The sequence below is a fragment of the Manis javanica genome, chromosome 4, assembly GCF_040802235.1.
Source record: "Manis javanica isolate MJ-LG chromosome 4, MJ_LKY, whole genome shotgun sequence".
Taxonomy (NCBI): Eukaryota; Metazoa; Chordata; class Mammalia; order Pholidota; family Manidae; genus Manis; species Manis javanica.
In genome coordinates, this window is record NC_133159.1 from 159,221,934 (window position 1) to 159,249,289 (window position 27,356).

Sequence of the window (27,356 nt, forward strand, 5' to 3'; positions counted from 1 at the left end):
ACACCAAGTGATGTATTTCTTGGCTGGCTTCTTTTATTTAAGTCTCAAAGCATCTCAAAGCACGTTTCATATACTGATTGTTTGTCCTTTTCGTAGGAGGTAGGTAAGTAAAGCTCCTGTATTCTAACCCAAGGAAACCACAACCATAGCTAGTGATCCACCTTAAACCACTGTGTGTACAGTGGCCAACTAGTACTAGCACTTAAAATCTGCTTTCCAAACAACCCATCATCAGATTATACAAATAGACATATTCTGGTGTAGTGAATGCTGAATACCAGAGTCTTGCCTGAAAGATACAGTCAAGAACACCCTAATAAAATATTGTTAATCTCCTGAAGAATAATTTGATAATATTTCTAAGTAAATTACACTATATACTTCCTTTCCAAAAAAATAATAACATGCAAAAATGATTTCTTTAAATTTTGTTCCTGGAAAAGACTATTGAATGGACCTCAGATTAGGAAGTGAGCATAATATAAAGAAAAAAATCTGAAAAAAGGAAATATGTTGTCTTGATCTCACATGACCACAGAATGTATAGAGGTAAAGATGTTTGAGTTTTCTAATCAATTCTGATTGACAGTCTATTTGCAAAATTTTTACTTATCTGAAAGTGTTTTCAACTCCTTGGAAATTTTGCTGTCCGTGAAGACCCCGTGAATTGGGGAATGAGAAGAGGCACAAGGGCTGACGAGGTACACTGACCTTCAACTTTAGGGTCCTTGCATTCACATTTCATATGGGATGGTGTAGAAAGTATATGGTATTTCCACTGGTATAGGTTCAAATATATAAACTATTTCATATGTAAAGCTTTTTAAAACAGGAAGATAACATAAATAAAATTAACCCCTTTACAGATACGGAAACTTCAGTCCAGAGAGTTGAAATAAGTCTTTCCATGGTCCCACTGCTAGAACCATATTCCTGGCAGAGGCAGAACTAGAACTCATGTACTCTGTTAATGTGTTTCTTTTCAATGTGTTTAATTCACTTTGGTACTCTGTCATACTGAATCCAATTATTTTTAGACTGTAGGCACATGGAATACCAGAGAAAGCTTATCTAGAATTAAAGTTAGGCCTCTTTGTCTTGTCTCTTAGATCCTCCCCACCCCCAGCAAAAAAAATCAGCTATAATCAAAGTACTTGAAAGAAGTGGTTCAAATTAGCATAGTGACTGAAAGAAATTCACCCAATAATTGAGCCAACAAGTTATCAACCAAATGGTGAGATTAAACTAAATTATCCTTTGTCCAGAAATTGTTGGATTTATTTCAGAAAAATGAGTAAAAATTCCACTTATAATTATTATAGTCACCCCTGAATTACCCGGTTTGTGTCTCTCCCATGCTTTTCCTGTTCTTGTTTGTCCCCTATAACCTCTCATTTAGCCATTGTATTGTTCATTAGCATTTCCACCAGAGGGCAGACTGAATAAGCCAGAGAAGATGAAAGTCTATCACTTGGCCTACAGTTTAGCTACTCTACTTGTTGGGAAAGGATTATGGTTGAAAGTTAGTAAGTCAAATGAAATTTTTAAGTATATTTCATAAATACCTCCCTGCATTAGTGCAGATTCTTAAGAATTGGCAATAATGTAACAGTTTAACTCTTACAACAGTATGGTTTTTTTTAATGTGATATTTAATTCCTTTAAGAAGTTTTATTTACCTTACTTTAATAGTTCTTTACAATCCATCTGCTTTTGCTACTTTGAAATAAGTTTTCATTCTCTCATATATACAAAAGAATTTGAGCTCTAGTTATTTTTATGGAAACAACTATTTTACATAAAGGGCAAAATTTAAGCATGAATAGTAGTATAGCTGGAAGAATGTAAGTTTAACTTTGCCCACTTTTGCAGTTTGGCATTTTTAAAGTTGTTTGCCCCCAGTATTAAAAAAACCTGGAGTTCCATTTCATGTATAGTCCAAAAATAATTTTAAAAATAACTGGTACTATGATGTTCTTATATAGTGAGATATGCAATATTCACAGGAAAAAGCTCTGAGGTCTGTAGATGCTTATAGTCCAGTAAGTGCTCTTTTTTCAGGATGTCCACTTTTCAAGTTGTGAGTTTTCCATAGCTAATTTTTTGTCCTTAAATTCATTTTTCCCTGCTACCTAGTCAACCAGCCAATCTGTCAACAAAAAACTTGAGTGGGTACCATATATAAGGTGACCAACTTGTCCCTGTGCTGTCCTGTTTAAAACTGAAAGTCGGCAATCTAGGAACCTCCTCAATGCTGGGCAAACTGGGACTGTTGGTCACCCAATTTGTATGTTACATATATCACCTAACTTCATCCTTTCACTGTACAATTTTACAATTTTGAAGTGTTTTCAGAGTGCTTTCATTTACACGCTGAAAGAATGCATACTTATTTTACTGCCTTGGAAAATATAATTGTACATATGCTACCAAAATACCTAAGTATAACAAAACCATTTTTGGCTTGTCTAAGTAATGATTTTATACCACTAGCTCAGATAATAACTGACTATTTGGACATTTAAAAATATGCTTCATAGGGAACCAGAGAATTCGATTATTTGGAAGATAGCCCAAAACATTAAACCTTTTCTTTAGCAGGGTGACTCCTAACTCTCTAAAGAGACTTCTGACTGTACTTGGTTTTGTCTTCAAACTCATGCCATTTTACCTCTAATCTCCTACCTTCACAGGAGTTCATTATCAGACAATGATTGCCATGCTTAGGCAAATTTAGCTAGCAGTAGGGGGAAAAAATTGGGGGGGTGAGTCAAGAAAGCCAAAGATATTTGGAAAGACAGTGTAGTATTTAGTTAAATACATTTCTAAATACTCAGTTTTTGTCACTGTCTCCCAAGTTAAACAGGTGTTTGTCAATAGCCCTTTCCGCATAACATTGCTATAGTGGTTCTTCTCATAGCATGGAAAAAGGAGGTTGGAAAACAAAGCAGAAGATTACTTTTGTCTTTAAAATTACTGTAACATGGGAAGCTGAATGACACAGTATGGTGGTTAATATTCCTTTCTTTAGAATGTGATTATGGGGAGACGGGACTGAAGTTTGGAGAAGTAAGTGTCTATTTATACATGATGATAATGAAAGGTTTTTACTTTATTTCATCTCTCCTGTATATTCCTGAAGTTCTCTTGCAGGTGTTAACTTTATATCATCAAACATTCTGTAAAACGTGTTCACTAAGTCCATGCAAGGTCTCCTATTGTACAGCAAGATTGTGTCCTAGAAATGTGACCACAGCATGTGTATTGTCCTCTCATCTTCCTTCTTTCTACCTTATTTTCGTTAATGTTTTGATCCAACAGCAAAAAGGGGCGGGGAGGCTGCCAACAGCCTACATATTAGAACAGTTCCTTAAGGAAGGAAATGGAGGAAATCTCAGACAAAAATCAGGACAATCATTTGAAAGATACGATCTTTTTACGCCAGCTGTTAGATCCAGAATGCAACTGTTTTACTTTTAAACACTTGATTTTCCTTATAAACTGCAATTTCCTGATTCCAAGATTTTATTCTTTATACATATTTGTTTACTTGTATTGATATTTGTTTATGTTGGAGAGTGTGTGTATGTGTGTGTGTGTGTGTGTCTGTGTGTCTGTGTGTGTGTGTTGTTTTTATAATCACATGTGATTTTTAAAGATGGTGTTTAAAAGAAGTAACCCTTCCACAGCATGTCCTCCTCACATTCTTCCACCAGAGAAGAGGCCCCCTGAGCCCCCCGGACCTCCACCGCCGCCACCTCCACCCCCTCTGGTTGAAGGCGATCTTTCCAGCGCCCCCCAGGAGTTGAACCCAGCCGTGACAGCCGCCTTGCTGCAACTTTTATCCCAGCCTGAAGCAGAGCCTCCTGGCCACCTGCCACATGAGCACCAGGCCTTGAGACCAATGGAATACTCCACCCGACCCCATCCCAACAGGACTTACGGAAACACTGATGGGCCTGAAACAGGGTTCAGTGCCACTGACACTGATGAACGCAACTCTGGTCCAGCCTTGACAGAATCCTTGACCCAGACCCTGGTGAAGAACAGGACCTTCTCAGGCTCTGTGAGCCACCTTGGGGAGTCCAGCAGTTACCAGGGCACAGGGTCAGTGCAGTTCCCAGGGGACCAGGACCTCCGTTTCACCAGGGTTCCCTTAGCATTACACTCAGTGGTTGGGCAACCATTCCTGAAGGCTGAGGGAAGCAGCAATTCTGTGGTGCATGCAGAGACCAAATTGCAAAACTATGGGGAGCTGGGGCCAGGAACCACTGGGGCCAGCAGTTCAGGAACAGGCCTTACCTGGGGGGCCCCAGCTCAGTCTTCTTCTTATGGAAAACTCTATCGGGGGCCTACAAGAGTCCCACCAAGAGGGAGAGGGAGAGGAGTTCCTTACTAATCCAGAGACTTGAGTGTCCTCAAAGATTCCTTCCCTATCCATCCTTCCATCCAGTCCTCTGAACCTTTAATGAAATAATTTACCAGAGCGAAGTAATCATCTGCATTTGACTACTGCAAAGCTGTCTGTTGTATTCCTTACTCACTTGCTACTAGTAGGTGACTTATAAAGTAATGACGTTGGCACCAGATTCCCCTGGATGGGCTACAGCCAAATCATTTACTTTAACTCTACCTAGTAGATACAAGTAGAGAATATGGAGAGGGTCATTAAATTGGAAAGTAAATGTTTTATTAGTTCATTGCCTGCACTTCTTGAGCAGAAGAAAAAACTTTAAATTTTGAGATGGCTTAAGGAGAGGCTTTCTCTAGGTTTTTAAAATTCTGAGGTTTTTTATGGTTTTGTTTCTTTTGAATTTAGGGTTTCTTTGTTTTGTTTTCCTTACAGAGAATAGTGTTCACAAAATTTGAGCTGCTCTTAGGCTTTTGTGATAAGGGAAACAGAGTGACTGACTGATTTAAATAAATGTTTCCTTCCTCTCCACCATCTCACATTTTTGCTTTCAAGTGAGTTCTTTTTTTCCCCATTGAGCATCTTGAACATACCTTTTTTCCAAATAAATTACTCACTCTTAAAGTTTACTCCATTTTGACCAAAGACATGCCCCCTCTCCCTGCACATGCAGGTTGTAGAAAGTGGCATTCTTGGGCAAGTAGGTAGACTTTACCCCATCTGTTACCTCTTCTACCCCATCTTTATAGAGTTTTTCTTTCCCGCTCGCTTGCTCTCTCGCTTTCCCTCTTTTTGAGGCATTTGTTTGGAAAAAAATTGTTGAGATGCCCAAGAACCTGGGATAATTCTTTACATTTTTTGAAATAAAGGAAAGGAAATTCAAACTCCTATATTGTTCTCTGTAACTCTCAATTCTAAAATGTTTTTTGGTTCTTTTTTAAAAACCATATTCTGATGGTGAAGTTGATTTATAAATGCAGACAGCTTAGGACATTGCTGCTGAGCTGGGATTAGAAGTGATGCCTCCAGACCTAGAGGGCTAGCAAGAGCAGTTAGCATACTGTTTACACATATATTTTTATGTCAAAAAAACTTTGAAACAGAGCATTGTAATATTGTCAAAGAGAAAAAAAAAGTACACCCTGAAAATACATGGAAATGTAACTTAGTTTAGGGAGGATATTTTTCTGAAGATATTATCAATACCTGAGACGTTTTTTAAAAAATAATTTTAGAAGAACAGACCATGAGAAAGAACAGTATTGACATATACACATCTCAGCATGTATATCCTGCCAATTCTTTCAGGGATTCTCCTTCAGAGAGGTTCGGTTTTGGTTTTGGTTTTGGTTTTGGTAAAAGGGGTATGACTTCATGGCAAGAATTTTGCTATGAACAGGAAATGGAAAAGGGAAAGGCTTTCATTCAGGATTGGATAACTTGGGAGGCTTCTCATTCCAGCTTCCATTTCTATGTGAGTACCAGCATATAATGTATTTTAAAAGCGTACACATTCATATAAATTATCTGCACAGACCTAGATCTTTGTGAAACATAGGTTAGCCCCCTTGTACAAAGAAAGGCAAATGTGCTTCATCTTGGAGAATAGCGAAGTTTCATGTTTCAATGCCAAGTTCTTATATTAAAAAATAAAAACTACTTGTAAGAGAAAGGTGCACTAATAAAAAAAAAACTTTAAAGAAATTAAAGAAGAACCCTCTTCCAGATACATGAAGACTTTTTCCATTACTGAAATAGGTAGATATCCGGTGTGTGTATTTCTTTATTCTCTGGGTTTTGGTCTGGCCTTTCCCTCAGGGCCAAACACTGATTAGAAAGAGAACCTTCCAGCCATTTTGGCATTGATGGCTTTTTATATCAGTGTGTCCAATTAGATTTACTAGACTCACTGACATGCTATTGGTAAATTGCATTAAAATTAACCTTTGTCTGTTGACTTTTTAGTCCTCAGACATGGGCCTTTGTATTTTAGGATATTTGAATTTGAGACATTGGGCCCCACTCTCGTTTTTGATTTAAAGGACTTAAAGCCTGGGATACTTTCTAAAGTATCAATTCAGTGAAAAGATTGGTTTCCCATCAAATATGAATAAAATTATCTTTATATTTTAATTGTATTTTGGTTATCAGCAATTATCAATAATGTTTTTTCCCTCCCCCTTCCCACCCATTATTTTTAATTATGCCAAATATTCTAAATAATATACTTAAGTCTCCATTCCCCCAACCCTACTACTAGGGAAAGGGGTGATAGTAAGTATGTGTGTGTGTGTGTATGTGTATGTATGATCCCATCTCACCTCCCACCCCCATTTTGGGAGTCTAACCTTTAAAATGAAAAAAAAAAAAGTTTGGTAATTTTGACTGCTCCTGAAAGCAGAGGAGAAAATCTCACTTAAATATCCTGGAGTCTGTGTGGGGGAAGAAAAGATATTTGTTAATTTTTCAGCTATGTTATCTATAAATATGATGGAAGTAAAGGTCTGGCAGAATTTCAACTTGATTATTAGAAAATTACAAACCCAATTATATTCAAAAGTGGTTTTGTTTTTGTTTTAATTGTACCATGGGAGATACTAAGTCCATTAAATACATTATTTTGAACAGATGAGAAATCTGATTCTGTTCATGAATGAGAAGCAAAACTGGTTTGACTATGATAATTTTTGTGGTTTTGCAAACAAATGTGTTTGACCCAGATTCTTCAGTTTTTTCTTCACCTGCCCATAGGATAAGGATTTGAAAACAACATCAGATCTATGTTTAAAAACAGGACAGTTAGCACAAATCTGTAAGTAGGACTTCTGCTAGCTTATGCCATAGACATCACCCAACCACTTGTGTGTGTGTGTGTATGTATATATATAATATGCATATGTAGTTACAGTACTAAAATGGTTACCAGCAGGTTTTGAGAGAGAATGCTGCATCAGAAAAGTGTCAGTTGCCACCTCATTCTCCCTGATTTAGGTTCCTGACACTGTATATTCCTTTCTCTCTCTTGTTTTTGCCCCCCATCGGGTGTACCTTGTTTATGTACAGATATTTTGTAATATATTAAAATTTTTTCTTTCAGTTTATAAAAATGGAAAGTGGAGATTGGAAAATTAAATATTTCCTGTTACTATACCACTTTTGCTCCATTGCATTTACTTCTTAATCTATACCCTCTGAGCATATCTAATTATGAACAAGGGGCATTTTTCCTCCACTTTAACTTAGGGGTTATTTGTCTCAGAATCGCTGTAGACTCATAAACAACCAAAAAAAAAAATTATCAGTGTTTGAAGAGGTGCTTCAAAACACTAGACTAGGAACTAGATTAAAAATAAAAAAAGTTGGGAAAAACCATAAGGTGTGGTATTTTAACATAGGAAACAGTTACACAAATAACTATTTGGTGCCAGGCCATCAAGAGTTGAGCTTCATGTACCCTGACTCCTCCTGAAAGGAGAGGTAAGTGGGTTTGAGCTCAACTGTCATCAAGGGAAATTGGTAAGAGGCTGTTGAGTCCAAAGAATAGTCTCTTAGAAACTAGAACCACCCCTTCCCCCCACCAGTTCCTATGTTACCATGAGTAGGATCAGTATAGAGATTAATGTTCCTAGCTCTGTTGAGATTTTCTGATGAATTGCAGATCCAGGAAGTGAGTCACAGTTTTTTAAGGGTAAAAATTTTTAAGGGTAAAATCCCTATTATCTCCAGTCTTTCCTATCTCCATCTGAGGAGAGAATTGCTTTCCCGTCTCTTTCATGGTTTAAAGGACAGAACTAAATTTTCCCTTGTAGTATGTGTTGCAGTCCTGCTAGTTATGACTTAAGTAGCCAGAGAGCAGATAAAACCCATCAGGAGACAGGAAGAGGAGAGATACTATCAGGAAGTTGTGAATGGGGTGAGAAATTGTACAAGGTTAAGAGTTACACCAGAAAAAGGAAATTAGGAAGAAGTTGAATTAAAAAAACTGGTAGTAATGAGTGTTGTCAGTTTATTTTTGAATCCCCAAAGTTTGAGTATAATGTTCCCATGACTGTAGGCTGTCACGTCTATCCAGGAGATTGGAGAACTCAGTTCTGATACCTGGAATCCTGTCTTCCTGGTTAGCCTCCAAAGAAAAGGAATTGATATTTGGTTTTTATATATTGCAAGTTCATGATTAGGAATGTGAACTTCAGCCTACTAGAAAATATTGTTTCCACTTCATAGCAGTGGTTGATTTCCAATTCTAGGCCTAAAGGCTAAGGACCTAACTAACCTGGACTTTATTCTCTGCTACACCCAAGGCTGTTTCTAACTACAAACTGTACTGTTCAGCTCCTAAATTTCTTAGGCACTGTCTTTTCCCAGACAGGCATCCTTAATTGCATGGTAAGGTTAACTCAAGAGGTCAAATGGTTAAAGTTCTTGGTGCTGAACTGGGATTTCCATTGCTATTAAATATTGCCCCAAAGCTTGACTGGGTCTTTAAGTATTGAGTTACTTCTCTTTTCACAACTTAGTTATCCTGAAGGCTAGATGGATGTAAGGAGGTCCTCAAAGGAGTAAAATACTCAACTATTACAAGGGAGAGGTGAAACTGCTGAGATTTCTGGTTGTCCTGAGAGGCAAGATTAACATTCCTGGACACTTTGGTTAACTTTATTGTCCAGGTGTGGCATTTCTCATTGTATAGTGTAGTTAATACTCTAAAGTGAAAGTTTACTCTAAGCCAGGGTTGACAGACTTGGGGTGAAGTTTGACACATGAACGAATTACTAGTGGTATTCTACCACTCCCCATCATAAGCAGCTGTCTCTCCATCTCCTGTCCACCCACTTCTTTTCATTTCTGATTTTTCTCTTTTCTACCCACTGACTACCAAACTTGCATGCTTTAGGTCTACCAAAGTACCTGTTACTAACTCCACAGGGTAGTTAATAGTTACTACTGCTTCATAGTTTTGAAGAGTGATGAGAGTCAATTCAGAGGACAAATGTCTATAGCAGATCCTCCAGTTACAGGGTGAGAGATGAAGGAGAAAGCAAAATAACCATGCTTTCTTACTGCTAAGAGCTATGAGAGGAGCTTTTACTTCATGTTGTATGAAGTACGAGAGACTTACTGGCCTAGGAAAGGCAGGACTCTGAAACTTCATCCTTTTCCCTTATATCCTGAGACTTTCTTTTGCTGATGACATTTCTAAGCTCATTTGAAGACGGTGTCTGTGGAAAGTAAAACTTGGTGAGAAGAGGGCCCTGCTACCATGAGAAAGCAAATGAGGGCTGATCTGATGCCCTGGTGATTAATCACTAGGGTGCCAGAACACTTTGGCCACTGGATTGCTCTCATACTTCTATATCAAAAATAAGTAGTCCAAGGCTGAGAAAGAGGTTGATAATGAAGTTAGGCTTTAATACTCTCTAGATGGGTAGTTGTTAGTGAAGCACTCTAATAATGTAGCCTTCAGCCATAGCTTGTTTGCTTCTCTGAAATAAGGGGGTATAGCCATGAAGTAAAGTCACTTAGACGTAGGTTACCGAAGACCTGGAAATAGATGGATTTTTGGATGTTTTGCTCTGGCATGGTTGTAAACTAAAGATAATGTTGATAGTTGTAAAAGAATTCACATTTTATCCAAGCCCAACCATCCAGAAGGGGAAGCAGCATGGAGATACTTACAAAGGCTGCAATGTAGCAGTCAGAGCTAAGTGAAGACAAAAGCCTGGTCTTGCAGTGTCTTGTTTTGACCTTAAGGATCCTGTCTGATGGTCTGTCTCCAGGAGAGGATCCTTCTTCTCCCTGTGCCTTATCACTACAACAGTGCTTAATGCGGGACACCCTTGGTGAGAAACAGTTTACACACAGACAACCCTCCCCACCAAGGCTAATGCAGTTTTTAATTCTTTTGGCCCTGGAGGAAAGAGGCTGAATTCAAGACAGAGCTTAGGAGCCAGATCCCTTTTATATATTCAGGATCTTGTGTTTGGCCTTGTACCAGCATTTGCATTTTCTGTTAGGGTGCCAAAGGTCTCATATAAAGTGAAGCAACATGAGAATGGGAAAGAAGGCGAATTAGAGCAATCTGGTAGCTGAGCTGCAGACTAAGGGTACTTGCTTATAAAGAAGAGAAAGGGCTAAGAGGTGGAAGAATGATGGTCGGGCTACTTAAAGTTAGAGGATAATTGCCTCAAGGGTTCATGATTCATGTCAGAGAGGCCCAATGAAAGCACCACTGTGAGTAAACAGTTTCCCTCAATCACATAGGGTTTCCTTTAAGGTTGGAGGATGCCTAGAACCCTTAGGCTGGTGGAATCTCTGAAGACATTTTCACTAGGGAAGCTAGATTATATTAAATAACATAGGGACACTGCTTGGCTCTGCTATCTACATAGTTCAAGAGAGTAATCCAGGAATAAGGAGGGAATGGTGTGGATGCATCATGATAAAAAGTTATTTGCATTTTTGCAGTTTTAAAACTCTCTGAAAATGTTTTTTTTCTTTCTTAATGCGTTTTAAGTCAACTTGGAAACTAATATTCGTCAACCATTCATTTCAGATCCAAGTGAAGGCAGTGCATAGAAGAGCAAACTAGAATATGTGAATTACAGTCACAGGCTGTTAGAGCTACAAAAGGACTTTAGTTTGTCTAGTTCAGTGCTATCTTTAGCCAGTAAAAAAAACTTCCCCAGAAAGGTTGAGAAACTTATGGTATGGGAGGAAGAAGGGAGAGAACTGGGGACTACTGTCAGGATCCTACTGTGTGTCAGGCACTCTGCTAAGTATTTTGCTTTTATTGATTGTTAAACACCTTGAGGCTAAGGGCTGGAAAGAATAAAAGGCAAATTCCTCTTATTATCCTGAGCAATATATTGGAGATAAAGGGGAGTGGCAGATCACTTTTTCCTGCCTAACCACACAGGGCTAAGCTAGAGGAAGTGGAGAGTGTTTGAGGGAGAGGTTAATCTAACGAAGTACTTGCTAAGTAGTTGAGACTCACAAATAACTTCTCTATTCCTAGAAACCTTCCAATAATGTGATGGTTAGAGTTAGGCTAGAAGCAGGACTAGTAGGGAACAAAAGTACTATTGGCTCTGGAATTGATTTGCAGTCATGACCTAAGAATATAGGATTAATATTAGAAATAGAGAACAAAATGGAGTTTCTCTTCCTGAGGGGTCTTCAAAGAAAATGGTGTTTATATACTGTAATGAAGGAGAGAAACAAATACCTTTGTTGACCATGCTTATTTTGGGGGTTTTGCTTGTAACACACTTTGAAGTCATGGAACAAATTGGTATTTGGGAAAGACTTGGTGCCAGGTTCAGTTGGTAGGGACAGGTGGCAGCCTGAAATTGACATTGAGCATAAAATTGTACTCTTCATAGTTGTTTGATATGATATCCCAAGAGTTAGACCATAAGGGCTTCTTCACTGGGGAGCAGTAGTATCAACTGAGTCATGTCCTAAGTACAGGGAACTTCTAGGGAAGATTAGTGGAGGGTCCCACCTTTAGGAAGATTCTGGGTCTGGTGAGAGACAAAGTCTAATACCTGGGTGGGAAGTGGGGAATAGGTATATAGAAGTTAGCACATTAATGCAGGTTACAATATAAAATAGTAACCTAGTACAGAAGGAGACAAAACAAAGGAATAGCCAGAAAAAGTGGAATTAACCAGAAGATTCTTTGAAGGTAATGAAGATAGAGGACATAAACAGAAGAGAGGAAGGTGATTAGAGGGAGAAAACTTATGAAGAGATCGTGTGTTTTGTGCAGAGCGCTGTGAATGGACTAGTCAGGGTGGGATGGAAAAGGAATGTTGAGAAACGAAGTCAGAGGAGCAGTCTTGTTGGCCTGAATGAGGAATTTGAATTTGGTTTGGTGAACAGTAAGAGGGAGCAGAGCATGATGAGATGAACGGGATGTTGAGGACTTCTGCAGCTGTACTGGGTCAAGGCAGCAGGAAAGCTTGCTAGCAAATTTTTGTACTTGTCCAGATGTTAGGCCCTAAGGGCCTGCACTAGAGTAGAACAAGGGGAATGAAAAGGAAGTGAGTGGGTCCTTAGGAATTAGCAAGGCTTGATAATAGTTTGGATGGGGGCTGAGTGGGGGGGATAAAAGCCTGAAGATGATGATCCCAGGACATATTTATGCTGTTGATGGTGATGAGAGCTTGGAAAGAGGTAGCTGCTTCACTTTTAAGAAGTAGGAAGTGTTTATTAACCAATTGATGGGATGTGTCTATGTTCAGTACTGCAGAGTCTAGGAGGCAGCACTGCCCCCAGAAAATAGTGGCACATGTGCTGGGTACCCAGTCAGTCACCTGCACTCTGCCCTTTTCAGGTTGGAGAACCAGGTGAAAGAGTTTTTTGCTGGGTTGTGCCTGTGGACTTAAGAATGCATCTCAGTCTGGATCTGGGAAATAAAATACAGTGTTTTACCAGTTTCTTCCCCTTTAATGCTTTGAAAATGGGATATGACTAGCCTGTGGCAGCATGTGCCTGTGGATGCACAATTCTCTGGCTTGATTCTTGGAAGGCCTTTTTCTGTCCCTCCCTAGGGGTCATTTGTATCTCTGGTTCCTGCTCCCAGAGCCATAAAGTGGGAGCCCCCATTTATTAATTGGGTTGGGACTGAGGAGGGGGTCGGCAGGGGACTCTTTAGTGCAGCAGGCGGGGGTCTTCCCGAATGAGTCCATTAGCCAGCCCCAACGGCAGCTGAAACGGGGCCGCAGCCAAGTCCTCTCCGTTTCAAAAACCCTCCATCGCCTGCAGCAGATCAGAACAAGGCCTGCGGGAGCCCTTAGCTTCTGATTGCAGCTGTGAGGAAGGACAAAACAATTTATAGGAAGCCAAGTAGCTCCTGTCTCTTCCTTTCAGAATTTAGGGAGGGGTAAGAATGGGATATAGTGTCCCCTCCCACCACAGCTTCTTACAAGGCACATACAGACCTAAAGTAGCAGAGAACAGGAGTCAGTGTATGTACATTCATTGGACATTTATGTCAATGCTCTGAATATGTTTACACATATCCTTGCTTTCTTCTTCCATCCACACACAGTTGTATTGGATAAGCAGCCACTAGTTACATGGGGCTCCCTAGGGCAAAGTCAAGCGTGTGCTCAGACTCTTAAAACAGTCTTAAGTTATGTAGGGGGGGGGCGTGCTTATCATACTCTTTCCTGCCCCATACCTGCCTTGTCTTCTATCTGCTTTGTTAAGATTCAGAGTTAGAGTTAGATCACTTCTTAACATCTTTTCTTCATAATAGAGTTTGGCACTGAAAGGAAGGCCTACTACTGGAAGTCACTTGTTTGTCTCTTTAGTTAAGCCAGCATGAGAAAGGTAGGCATCTACAGGATAGCTTGTTTCAGCAAGCCCAGAGAGAAGGTGTGAAGGTCAGGAATGCCTCACTTCTTCATGGAAGAAAACTTGGGTCATCTCCCTTACAGAATCAGAGATGGCCAGAGTTGGAAAGGGACCTTAGAGATCACGTAATTTTCAACCTCTGGGCTTAGAGAGCCAGAAACTGAGGCTTAGGGAAGAGAAGTGCTTTTCCCACTGTCTCAGTGAGTGAGTGAGTGGCAGCCCACTGAGACTAGATTCCAAGAGGGCAGAATCTTAACCTACTTGAGTTTAGAACCCCCAACTTTAAGATCACCAACTCCTGAGGGCCCTGAGCTTCCTCAGGAAAGGAAGGGAGAGCTGTGATTTTGAGGTGGGAGGGACAGATTTGAGGGGGAACGGTAGATTAAAAAATATTAAAAGAAAAAATTAAAAGCTTTATATATTTTTATGTCAAAGACTAATCTTGCAATGACATGCAAATTGTACAAGGGTAATGTTTATTTAGTGTTAAGAGCTCTGGTTCTTCAGGAAACAAGTAGCAGCCAGAGAGCCTGATGCCATCGGTCAGTTACCCAGAGTTTAAGGAGCACTTTCCTCTTAGGTTTGGATGGCAGGAAAAGATCCTCAGAGGCAATGTGAGGACGTTACCCTAAATCTCAACTCTCTTCGGGCTCCTTTGCATTGCAGTATAGCTATACTGAAAAGCAAAATCATAAGGAAGGGAGAAAGAAAGCACGTCTCACCTGTTGGGAAACTAAGGGGAGTGAATGAATGAGAGAAGGGATTTTAGGACTCTTGAGTAAAACAAGATATTTTCTGAGATTACAGGGAAACTGGGTAGGAGGATCCTCTCCTCCCCCTTATATATTTTATTTTATTTTATTTAGTTTTGAGTCGTTGGTTTTCTCTTTCGATGAGGCAGAAGGAAGGTGGTGTGTGTGGTGCTCCATAGTGACCCAAGTCAATGGGCTCACATGCAAGGCAGGTTCTGAAGTCATCTCACTCTGGTGCTGAGACTCCCTTCCCATCTTTGGACCTCTCCCAGGTGTATTTACAGTCCCTTCCAATGCTCATTTTATGATCATAAGAGTTTAGGAGCCACTGATGAGCAGAGAAGGGAATGCCAAATTGTCCCTAAACTGGAAGCAGAATATTGGAGGGAGAAGGGCCCACTGGGCAGCTTAGAGTTACAAGTCTGCAAGGTGTCTACAAGGTAACATTGTCTGCTGATGATAAAGAAATAGATCCCTTTACATATCCTTTACATTTTCTCCATCTCGTCTAATTGACAGCATAGGGGGTGTGGAGTTTGGTCTCCATGCAGATATATCCCCAGGGAATGCATCATAGACCTGCTCAAATTGCATCAAGTCTGCTGTCCCACAAACCTCCTTTCTGTCTCATAGGACCTTTTTTTTTTTTCTTTTCCTCCAAGCCTTTTTGAAGAAACTGTTTTGGACAAGAGAACCTCAAATGCAAGCTGATGATCTGAGCTAAAACTAGATGGCCTCTTCCAAATCACCTACTTGCATTAACTGCATTAGCCTTGAACCTTCATTGCTCTTCATAATTCTGGATTTCACGGCTTCTATTTCTGATGAATTTCTTATATGTCTTAAGTATAGGGACCGTGATTTTTATTGTATCACATTGAGAGCTCGTACACTGGAGGTAGGAATCCTAGAACAGTTACAGCTCTCTCTGGGAGTGTACCTAAGGTTCATCTGAGTCCTCCTGGGCTCTGTGACTTCCAGTGTGAGGAAATTGGAAGAGTGGTGACTGTCGCCATCACTGTCACTTACCAAGGCCGTGCTCCCTGGGTGAAAAACCAGAGACATTCTAGTGTCTAGTCCCTTATCTCATGTCTAATGTAACCTGTCATTTTCTTTTATAGATGCCAGCAGCAACAGGAATGACTGCCTTGAGGAATTCAGTGATGTCCATCAGTCACCTGGCATCTGGGGCCCTGACAAACTCAGTCTCTTTGATACACTCTGAAGGAAGGTAGGGACCTATGGCTAATCAGAGGCCCACAGGCCTGCTTTTGTAAGGGATTAACTCACTCACTCACTCATGCACTCTCTCACTCTCGAGGTACTTTCTTATTCCCAAAGATCTCCAGGGGAGTTTCCTTAGTTTTTTATTTTACCCTATTATAGTGTCCTACCTTCTGATTAATAATTTCTCCTTCCCAGCTGGAGTGGGTAACCCCTTTTATTGGTATCTGAAGTCACTTTCAGTCCCGTTCTCTCCTCTCTGCCAGCTGTGGTAATGGATATTCCTTCACAGTGGAATGCTGGTACTGGTTACCCTCAGTGTCTCCTCTACAACACCAACTCAACCACCACCTCATACACACACAGCCCTGCCTTTTCCCCACAAAGCTATTTTCTCTGCTTTCTGAGTCAGGATAGGGTATTACTGTCCCTTCTTCCTACCTCTCATCAGCTTCTCTGCCTACTTTCCAGGTTTGATGGGAGACCCCTGTACAAACACTACATGAGACACCAGCATTAGAGGCCTACCAGCCTGCTTCTCTGTATCCTCAGTGCCCGGAACTGGGCTGGTCACCAGCCGCCGGTGCCCACCCCCACCCCTCTTGCTGCCAGGTAGGTGCTTCTCTCCTTGCCCACCAATCCAAAGCCCAAAAAAGGGTCATCTTTTTCTCTGGGAGTGTTCCTCTCTGCTGTTAAGAATCTCCAGCCAGAGGAAGGCCCTGATAAATCAGCTCTCTGCTTCAGTAACTTTCAGCCCTAATATTTAACAAAACCCTCGTGATGGTAAATCTCCATCCCCTTTTCTGTAGTTCATTTCCCCCATTGCCCTCATTTAATGGGTGTGGGAAGAAGGAACCAATAAGCAGATGGTAGTTGACTTTGGAGGGGGTGAGTCTAATGACAGGCAGCCCTTCTCTTGGGGCTGGAGGTCTGAAGCCCCATATGTGCCTTCTGCCCAGTGGCCTGGCATCCTTGAAGAATACCAGAATCTTTTGAGGGAAAGGTGATTTATCTGGTGTCCATTCCTGAGGATGAGGATCTCAGGCTCTGAGTCTGTCCCTATTCATTCCCAGACATCCCTCTGACCTCTCTCCACCACCCCCCACTCCCACCAAGAGAGTGGAGAATGGATTACTGTAGGGCAGAATGCACTAGATGATACTCTGTCTCAGGTTCATGTGGCAACTCTTGTCTGGTACCTGTAGAGAGTTGGCAGAGCCTCTCCTGCCATTGGAAGCGACATCAGCATAGCCTCTGGACCTTATGCCTGCTCTCTCAGCAGTGCTTCTCTAACCACTGAGACCCAGACAGCCTAAGCAGCAGGCCTAAATAAGTTGAGTGCCAGCTCTGGGTAAGGTACTCCCTCCACTAGTAGGCACATACCTTGAGTTGGAGTTAGGATGGGGTAGCTGGAGGGATAGGGCAGGTGTCAGAAAGAAGGAAATATCCCTGGAAGTGGTTGAGCATTAAGTATGCATAGGGTAGTTTGATGCCACAGAAAGCACCAACATTTTATAACCCTGCCCACCTGTCTGTCAACTGGATGTCTGATCTCTCTAAGCTGCTGGACACTCGGGCAGCTGCAGTCTTGGTTTCTGCCACACGAGGGTGCTGCTGACCAATTAAAATTCCTGCCCCTTGGCAAACACTTTGGGCAATGGGGTGGGGGGCACACTTTACTGAAGACAGGGTTCAGAAATACCCTGAAGGAGACTGAAAGTGGGGGGCTCAAGAAGCCAGAAGAATAATTGGTACTACTTGTTATTCCTTAAAGACGGCCTGATACCCTGAACACTGTCCTATAGTCTGACATCTCAGTGTTTCCAGCTGAACCTCAGAAGCCCCCAGCTCTAGGCACCAAACACGTTGCACAAGTGCTTCTCTCCCTCAGGGTGTAGCAGATTCCAGTTGTTCACCCCACTATCTCCCTGCCTCCAAGACAGTCCTTTTACAGCTCAGAGGGTGGGTGTACCTGTGGTTTTCAGAGGGAAAAAAGACCTCTTAAAATTATTGTAAGAGAAGTACCTTTGTTAGTAGAGAGTGCTGGGGAGAGGACTGAGAAGAAAGTGGGAGAGTTCAGCATCCTCCCCCAGCACAAACCTGCAGAGCAATACACTCTAGTGGATGTTGGCAGCCTGAGCAACTGGAGGATACCCCAGGACACCCCAGGGCTCTGAGCCAAAATAGGTGTCAAAATTCAGTGTGGGGAGGGGGACTGCTTTGGCCTATGAGCCTCATGCAGACTCCATACTGTGTAACAGCTCAGCCAGGGATCCATGTGGCCATGGGGCTCTACAGGGATGAGTATCCCACAACTGATCCTCAGTCTGCATGAAGCCCTTCCAGGCTGAACAGGCTCTAGAAGATGACAGAGGTTCTCCTCCTCCCTCCTATCCCCATGCCCGAGGGCCCCTCCCCAGGAGGACAGCTTGATTAAACAGTCGGAGCTGCTGGAATTACTGCACAGCTGGCGCTCCCCACAGCACCCCGAGCAGAGCAGCAGCGCAGATTAAAATCTCCAATTAGCGTTAAAGTGAAGTGAGGAGGTACTGAGGCTGCCAAGGAGGCCAGGCGGGGACCCTGGGTCGGCAAATCCCCCTGATACTGCCTGGATTCTGAGTGCCACCCTTGGCCATCCCTTCTTTCCTAGCTCCTTCCCCACAGCTCCCAGTCCTCCTTAGCTTTGCATTGCTTGGGGCCAAAGGATTTTATAAGGGGCTTACCTGACAAAATGCTGGGGACAACTTTAAGTGTGCAGGAGAATGAAAGTCATCAGTGTCCATCAAGGGAGATGCCCTGCTCACGGCCTGCCAGGCAGCCAGGTTGAGGTGACTTCACACTACTGCTGCTGCGTTTTGCCTAGAGAAAGGACCAATGGGACAGGGCCCTCCAGATTCTTTTACCTATAAGGCACTGGGGGATGTGGTGCCCATGCAAACATCCATCTTTGTATATTTTATCCTATCTGACCCATCTGCTCCCACCCAGATTATGTCTCCTTCTTTTTTCCCCACCCTCTGTTCTTTTCTCAGCTTTCCTGTGGGCAGTGGTAGGCACAGCCTGGCTTGGGAGCATTGCCATGTCCTGCCACCTGGGTCCTAGCTGGCTCCTCATTACCTTCTTTGCAGTTTGGGGAAGAGCAGGGATATGCCAGGAATGGAGGCCTCAGACTCTCCTAACCCCTGAACGTCACACCCACTCCTAAGGGCCTTCTACCATTAACACTCTGCCCTTCACCACCAAGCCCAGAAGGAAGGCAGCAGAGCTAGCCAAGCCCTTTGACTTCCTTCTGCCCCTTTAAGGGAAATGGAGGTAGAGTACCCAGCTGACTGAACCTACTCACACCTCCAGAAATTAGACACCGGGGCACAGTGCCACCCTCCCAGGCTGGCACATGCTACCCTGGCAGAGGTTCAAATAGTGCCTCCCCTCCGTTCCCCCACCCCTATGTCTTCCTCTTCTCTCTCCCTCTTTCTTCCTTCTCTCTCTCTTTTTTTTTTCTCAGCTCAAAGCGCAGCTGAGCCTTAAAAGGGGTGGGAGACCAAGCTGGGATGGGGGGGTGGAGAGCTCCAATAGCACGTTTTCACCTGCCATTTAATTGGATGTATTTTTAATTAATGGGACCTCAGGGACCAACATGAGACAATCTGATCTCTGAATAGGGACAGGGGAGGGATTGGGTAAGGGAGGAGGATTGGGCCATTGGGTGCGGTTACCAGAAACCCAGGCCCATCAATCATTGGCCACTTTGTGTTCTGGCATGGAAAATAGTGAGGTGGAGGAGGAGGGGAGGCACTGGGGAGAGGTGCCAGGATTTCCCCCCAAACACCAGGACTTCCAGAAAGGATGGAACCATACTGGTTGACTCAGGTTTGGGCCCCAAATTGCAATCAGATTATTAGGTAAGGCTGTTTTCTGGCTCCTAGGGTTTTGTCCAGTTGGGCTTTTCCCAGAGACAAGAGCTAGGGACCATAGAACCAGAGACTGGTGAGAGGGAGGAGAAGGGCAGGGTTCAGAGATATTTCTGTACATTTTAGACAAAAAATAAGTATCATGGAGATTAAATGCAAAACAGCATGCAAATGAGGCCTGGTGCCTTTGGGGTATGAATCATAGAACCTCACTGCAGCAAGAAAGAGAACTTGGAGCTCATCTTGCCAAACCCTTCATTTTACAGATGTGGAAATGGAGACTCAGAGAAGGGAAATCAATTGAATACTGCCCTGGAGTTGCTTTATGTTCCTGGATTTGGAGAGTTTTGGAAACACAGAGAAAGGTAGGTAGGTAGGTAGGGTGTGGGGAGTAAAGTTAAGGGAAGAGGGTTGGCAGGATATCATTCTCTAATGCTTGGAGTCTCTGGTCTCTGAGTCTAGGAAGTAGTTCAGGACAGTCAGGCAGGTGCATTATTGCGGGGACATTTCCCTTGCTCAGCCTACTGCAGAGGTCATTTCACCCATTCCCTTGCTTCCCAGCAGACAGATTCCTCAGAGCCCCCCACTCCTCTGGGATTTTACCATAGTCTGTAAAGTCCACAAGGGAAGAAAATGCACCAGCTATCCCTGTTCCTTAACCGAGAAGTCAGTCCAATGGTGACTAAACACTGAGCTTTTTTTGAGATCTTATCACAAGTTTCCCTGCCTCAGTATAAGCTACTAGAGAAAATTATGCCAAAAATTGGAGTGAGGAGTGGTCTTATACCTCTTGTCCCATGTCTAAGCTGAGAACAAAGACAGAATTAACTCAAAGCTCTGAAAGCTGAGTCAGAAATGCCCCCCTGTATTCATGTGGTGCCATGGCCCCGAGCTTTAGTCAAGCCCCATCTGGCTCTGGGAAGTGTTGGTGCATACTGGATAAAAGGGCACATTTCCAGCCGTCCCCATCCCCACCTCTGCTTCCTTTACTGTTCAGAAGGTTAAGGAGGGAAAGAATGAAGGCAAGAAGGGGCTTTCCCATCAGATCACCAAAGGTGGCATTTCCTGGCATCTTTCTTCCTTAAAAAATTCAACATTCAATATTTTTTGTTTCATGCTTCATGAGACTAAGTTGGGGTCAGGACAAGGATGGGCACAGAGCTTAGAAAGCAGTGTGGATAGAAACTTTGTCTCATTCTCCAAGCCCCCACACCTTTTCCCCACTCACAGAATTGTCTTCTCCTCTACCTTAGTATCTCATTTTATATCCCCAAGGCCTAGGGGAAGAGCAGGATGTGCCTCTTTCAGTGCCTCCACTCACCTTGCCCTCTCTTGTGGGCTGATTCTCTGCCTCCTCTACTGCCAATAAGCTGAGAAAAGACCCCCTTGCATTTCCCCAAGACAACATGGAAAGAATCCATTAAACCCCCTCCTCCTCCAAGTGCCTGCAGGGGTGGGGTTTGGGGAGGAGAACTGAGCCAGGATGTTGAAAAGGAAGATTCTCTTGTCAGGGGACATCGAAGAGGAGGAGAAATTTGGGACCTGAGGCCTGTAGTCCTACCTGTCAGGCTGGCTGCCTAACTTAGGGCAGGCCACTCATTGAGTATTTTTTCAGGGGATTTATTACTTGACTCCTGTGTAGAGAGCTGCTGTTTCTCCTCTGAAACACAGAGCAACAGAGAAGAGCATGCAGCAAAGAAGGGGAGAGGGTGTTAGGCCCTCATATTTTTATCCATCCTTACTCCAACATTGGAGGCATATGGAGGGTCTAAAAGGCCATAACTCATTCTATCTAGATTCTGGATGTTTCTCTAAAGAGCCAGGCCTCCCTCCCCTCCAGCCCACCGGCCCTGTCTCACACTCCCAAGGTTTAGTCAAGCTTGCAAGATCTGTAGCCCTAGAGTCAGGGTCTGGGATCTGCTCTGGAGTCCAGAAGAAACCCTGAGCCATTGCTGGGGAAGGAGCTCGACTTGGAGGCAGAGGTAGCAGAACCCAGAGTCTCCTGCCCTCGAGGAAAGGGAGCCACTAAGGAGCTCAGTATTGGCCCAGGGGTTAGGTTTTACTCTGAAGGGACTCCTTTCCACACACTGAGGGCAGTGTGTCCCACTGGTTAGTGAGAGATCTGAATCTTCCACCTTGACACCTTGAAGTTGTCATGTAGATCCCTTCTCTAGCTAACTCCCAAGGCCATGGAAGAGGGGGAGGAAGGCATCTCAGAGGTGGCCGTGCCATCATGTCCATCAGCACCCAGGAAGAGAAGCCACAGAGAAGAAGCAGTGACCAGAGAGGGAAACAGGAGAAGATGCCTGCTCCTGAAACAGCCTCCTCACCTCATCTTCTGTACCCCCTCTCACAAGGCTTTGTGCCCAACTGTGTCAGCTCTCCTGGCTGGCAATCCTGCTCTGCCATGCAGGCAGCCGGCTCTCTGCCCCAGCACAGAGCACGTGCTGGGGTTTGTCAAACTCATTTGCTCACTCATCTCCATTTGTCTGTGTTGTAGATTCCTAGGGATGAAGGAGGGTACGTGTCCCTCTAAGTAGGAAGATGGTAGGCTTGGGGCCCTTTGATTACATATCTGCCCAGCTGGAGAGCAGAGATGGAGAAGGCTGCTGGCAGCTTAGCTGATCTCAAGGTTCCTGTGACTCATAGCATTGGGGGCGGCTCATGAAGATAGCAGAGAGCAAGGGGTCCAGGCCTGTTGGAGCTCTTTACCCCATTTCTGAGCTCTATGGATGGAGGTCTCATTTGGATTGTGGGGCAAGGAGAGGTCCCAGCTATGAAAGAAGAAGGGGAAGTGGGAGAGATGAGAGCAGGGGAGGCTGAATGTCCCCAGTGAGAGTCTTCCCAGTTAGAAAAGGGAGAAGCCAGTTTATTCTTGCCCTGCTGTATCCATTAGCTGCACAGAGGGTACTGGGCATTCACATGTATTCAGCCCTCCTGAGCACCTTCCAGAACAAGGGTTACCAGACAGACACAACAACTACTCCCTGGCAGAATTACCACTTGGTCTCAGGCTCTTCCCTAAAAAGAGACACCATATATCTTCAAAAGTGCTGAATCCTTGCTTTCCTTACAGGTCAGGTGGACAATGTGCATCTCTTCCCTCCTTTGTGGATCAGGGAGTGATAGGAAATCATGTTTGAGATCACACCAGCAGAGAGGGTCCGGAAGGTGGACCAGGAGAATCATCTATTCCTCTGACCAGAGTCCCATGGGCTCTCTTGTTTTAGCAAAGGGCAACAAGGGTCTTGGGTACCAGTGTATCCACACACATCATAATAAAACCCTCCCTCTAATCTCAGAGAAGAATGGGCTAAGAGGAGGGGACTTCTCTGACAAAGCCTGAGTTTTCATTTTCCTATCTCTATTCCTTTCATTGCTGGCAGTTCTACTCTCCAGCTGGGGAGAGGGGCCCTCTGCTGGGGTACTCATGGAGCTCCAGAGATGGTTTTGGTTGGAGCAAGGGACAGACCAAGCTATTCTTTGTGTAGGGAGAAGGGACCAGCTCCACTCCTGCAGCTCTCCCAGGCAGCATCCCAAGCCCAGGGGCCCCTGCTGAAACAACCATAATAAAGCTCAGTCCTGAACTGAACCAGCCCATCACCTGGCTCTGGAATGAAAGTGGTGCTGTGAGGGGGAGCCTGGGTGCACTAGTTAGGGTTGTACGCAGATGTGGGCAGTTCAGCTCCAGAGAAATAAAAGAATCACTCCTCGGCCGCTCTTTTCTTCCACCTCCCTTCAGCCAACTTCACTCTTGGCCACCTCATCCCCTCCAATCTGAGAAGACATGGTAAGTAGTCGTCTGTTTCCTACATTTTTCTCTCTCTCACTCTTCTTCTCTCCTAATCCCAGCCAAGGGTTATTCCCATTGTATTCTTTCCACTAGTGAATGCCAGTGGAATCTGAACCCAGAATCTCTGGCTGCTGCCACCCCCAAGACTGTAAGGATGCCACTCTGACCGTGAGATTGACTTATTAGTCCTCATCCTCCCCATAAGTGTAGCCAGGCTAAGACTGGTATGTCCACTGACACCAAGGGCCCTGACCTGAAGCAGAGGACAGCTCTAGGGGTGCAGTGGGGCCTGGCCCTAAATGTGTGTATGCCTGTGCATTGGACACACTGGTTTATTAGTGTTATTTCAGCATTGTGATGCAGAGAGAGTAAGTGTAACAGCTGCTCCTTGCTTGCAGTGTTTATTGTTACCTAGAGACAACCTCCTGGCTTTTTCCCAGTTCCCCCTCCCCCCTACCCAACCCCCTCCCTGCCAACAGTCCTACTCTCCCCACACTGATGGGAAATTTATAGCTTGCCCATACCATGCTTTTAACCCTCTCCTGTCCATAGGGTAGGTGGGGTAAGGGAAGCCAAAGTGAGAGTGGGCATGCTTGGGCCTCAGAAGGGTAGAATAGGCTGTGGAGACAGGAGGGAGGAAGGAAGTCAAGACACCTCATTTCCCCAGTCTGTGTGTCGAGACTTCGGCCCCAGTTGCCATCCTGGCTCTCGTGTTGAGAGAAAAGAGCTTTTCTGATCCCTCCAGTTGGGCTGTCTGGTCCTGAGCAAGTACAGAGAAGTATTGAAACAGAAGGAAGAAATACAGAGTGGGAGAACCCCCAGCTCCCACTTTTCTATAGAGATGTTACACTGAGACAAACAAGAGGCCATGGCATGAGGGATGCTGGCCAGACGTCCACAGCTACGAAGGTGTCAACCATGAATCTGGTTGCAGAGCCTGATGAGAAAAACTGCCCACCTTAATTTTCACCCTGAGCCCAGCACTAGGATCCTTGGAGGGTGCCAGGCCATCCTCTAAGCTGGTCTCCTTGGTTTCGTTAAGCTATTCCTTTCTGCTTTTCTTCCTGGTCCTTTTTCTTTCTTGAACAGTGTTACTTTTCTGGGGTTCCTACAGATGTGGTCCTCCATGCAATTTTCACACACTACACCCCTCCTCAGTCCTTCTAAATGTATGTGTGGTGGTTAAATTGCATGTTTTGGAAGCTGACAGCCTTGTGTTCCAGTGCCAGCTTTACCCTTTACCAGCTGTACTACCTTGGTAAATCACTTAGCCTCTTTGAGTCCTCCTTTTTCCTTGTCTGTGAAATACAAATAAACAACCTTTTAATGTTTTGGAGAGAATTTAGTGAAATAATGTGGGTAAAGCCTCATGCCTGATACTCAGTAGGTGCTCAGTCAGCGGTGGTCGATGCAAAAGAGCATTTTACTTTTGTGGAATCAACAGAGCTGATGTTGCTTCAACACTCCATGAGTCCCCTCAAATTATAGGCCAAATGTGTGTATGTTAATATGCTGGGAAGAATTTCCAGGTTTCTTCAGGGTGTGGAGCAAGAGGTGGCAGTCTCCTGGAAAGGAAGTAGTCCCAATGCCTTGACTCAGTCTCCCTAAGAAGTCAGTTCCCCTGTTCCCATCCTTCAAGCCAGGAGTGCCTTCGGCAGTGCACTGCCTGGAAGTGCAGCTTCATCTAGGATGGAGCTGGGAGAGAGAGCCATTAGGAGAGCAGCACCTGTCCTTTGCCATCTACTTTAGTTTGCCAAGTACATTACTTTCATTAGCTCTTTCAATACCTAGAACATCCCAGTGAAGTGAAGAAAACTACCATTTATTGAGTGCCTACTGTGTTCCAGACATTGTGCTGGGTGTATTTTTTTATGTTTATTTAGAGTAGTTCATCAGCTAGATATGCCATGATTTACAAGACTCATCCTCTATTTTTAATCTTTAGTTATTGTTACTGTTAACAGTGCCACAATGAATGTCCTAACACATAAAGCTTTATGCATTTTTTTAACAGTAAATTACAAGAAGTAGAATTATTGGGTCAACAGATACAAATAACCCTCCTTCCCCATGGTTATGATTATTCTATTGATGTACCCTAATGAGAATAATATTTTCTAATCTTCCTCTTTGGAATTCTACAGTAGAAGCACAAGTGGGCAGTCCTTTCTCCCTCCTATATCCAGCAGAGACAATAATCTATCATGGTTTTTTTTTTTCAATTGAGGTAATTGTAGATTCATATGCAGTTGTAAGAATATGAGAGATCCCTTGTATATTTTTCCCACTTTCACCCAATGGTAATATTTTGCAAAATGATAGTATAATTATTACAACCAGAATGTTGTAGAGACTGTAGACTACCTCTGTAGTCAAGATACCGAATAGTTCCAGCACCACAAGGATTCCTCATGTTGCTCTTTTATAATCATGCCTACCTTAGCCCCTCCTTAACCATTGGCAACAGCTAGTCTATCCTCCACTTCTGAAATTTTGTCATTTCAAAAATGGAGTCGTGCTATGTAGCTTTTTAGAATTGGCTTTTTTCACTCAGCATAATTCCCTGGAGGTCCATCCAAGTTTTTGTATATATATCAATAGTTTGTTCCTTTTATGTATTTCATGGTTTGGATGTGCCACAATTTTTTAACCATTCACATGTTAAAGGATACTTTGTACTCACTAGCAATTAATGAAGTAGTTCATTTTACTTGATGTGTTGAGTGTTTTATATTCACAACTATTAAGCTTCTTAACCCTTCAGGTATAGCACCATCACTCTTTCCATTTAATAGATGAGGAAGATTGAGGCTCACAGTATGGAGCCTCAAAACAATTATTTTTCCATGATCACCTACTGTTAATGGTAAATAAGAGCCTGGAATCCAAGATAATGGGGCTCTTTCCTCTATACCAGGCTTTCTCAGAGCTTGACTAAGGTTGTTGGGAAGAGGGTGTGGTCAGAACTAGAAGAGATGTTGGAGGCAGAACAGGCCCTGGAGCAGCCTGGGTCTGTTCAGATCCTCACAGCTGACTTTGGTTCACAGGTTACAAGTGCAGCAGGATCATGATGAGGCCTGAGGAAACTGAGTCCCATGACAATGAGCTCTCTATTCCAGAGGGATAAAGAAGATACAGTACCTTTTTTTTTTTTTTGGTGGTGGTGGTTGGGGAGACTACAGGTTATTTACACACACAAACACACCTTGGGCAGGCTCAGTGTCTAGGACATGGCACAGGGGGCAAGCAGAGTGGAAGCAAAAATGCCAGTTCAGTGCTTAGTTCTGACTTTACCACAGCTCTTTCCCCCAAACTGAAGTCACGGGCAGCTAAGTCAGAAGGAGCTGGAGAAGCTGTTTGGTCTGTTTCTGCAGCCTCTGAGCACTGGTTGACACTGACATGTGGAAACCTAGAGTTGGCCCAGTTGTGTCGGATGGTAGAAATGCCAACTTGCAGGAGAGAAGGTCTGGCTTCCTTCTAGGAGCTGTGTCTGTCAGAGGTTGCCTCTTCCCACCTCTTACTGGAATCAGGTCTTTTTTAGTTGATGCTACCATTGCTCCCTTGGCGTATTCCAATGCCTGTGGATTAATACCAATTTTCTCTGCCTACCTACTGCTCCAGAATGAGGCCGAGAGAACATTTATATCACCATTCTCCATCTACCTTGGCCCATAAGAAATGGCATGTTTCCCAGTGCACCCACCATCCTTACCCAATAATTCCAGTCATGGGGAATAAACACTGAGGCCTTCAGAATTTTTAGGGACTACTACACTGCATCACTGAAACAACCAGAGATATCCATTCAGAACCTGCATCTTTGGTTGGAAGTTCTCAAACAAAGGGATACCACTCTTTACTGGCTCATAGCCCCACCAAGATTAACTGACTGTCAGAAGTCC

General features: G+C 43.5%; 1 protein-coding gene across 10 annotated transcripts in view; it reads left to right on the forward strand.

Moving 5' to 3' along the window:
* The window catches only part of CDK12 (cyclin dependent kinase 12), a 58,660-nt gene extending 32,496 nt beyond the window's left edge, over nt 1-26,164 (forward strand). For 2 of the 10 annotated variants that reach the window (XM_017648566.3, XM_017648568.3), the window contains exon 14: nt 3,690-7,561. In XM_017648566.3, coding sequence (XP_017504055.1) covers nt 3,690-4,399 — 710 coding nt within the window. In that variant the 3' untranslated portion in view covers nt 4,400-7,561. Of the gene's footprint in view, nt 1-1,109; nt 3,516-3,689; nt 7,562-15,647; nt 15,758-16,221; nt 16,363-19,927; nt 20,027-21,835 lie in introns of those variants that run through there. The other 8 variants (XM_073235551.1, XM_037022656.2, XM_037022651.2 and 5 more) reach the window with 8 other exon arrangements.
* The last annotated feature ends 1,192 nt before the right edge of the window (nt 26,165-27,356 follow it).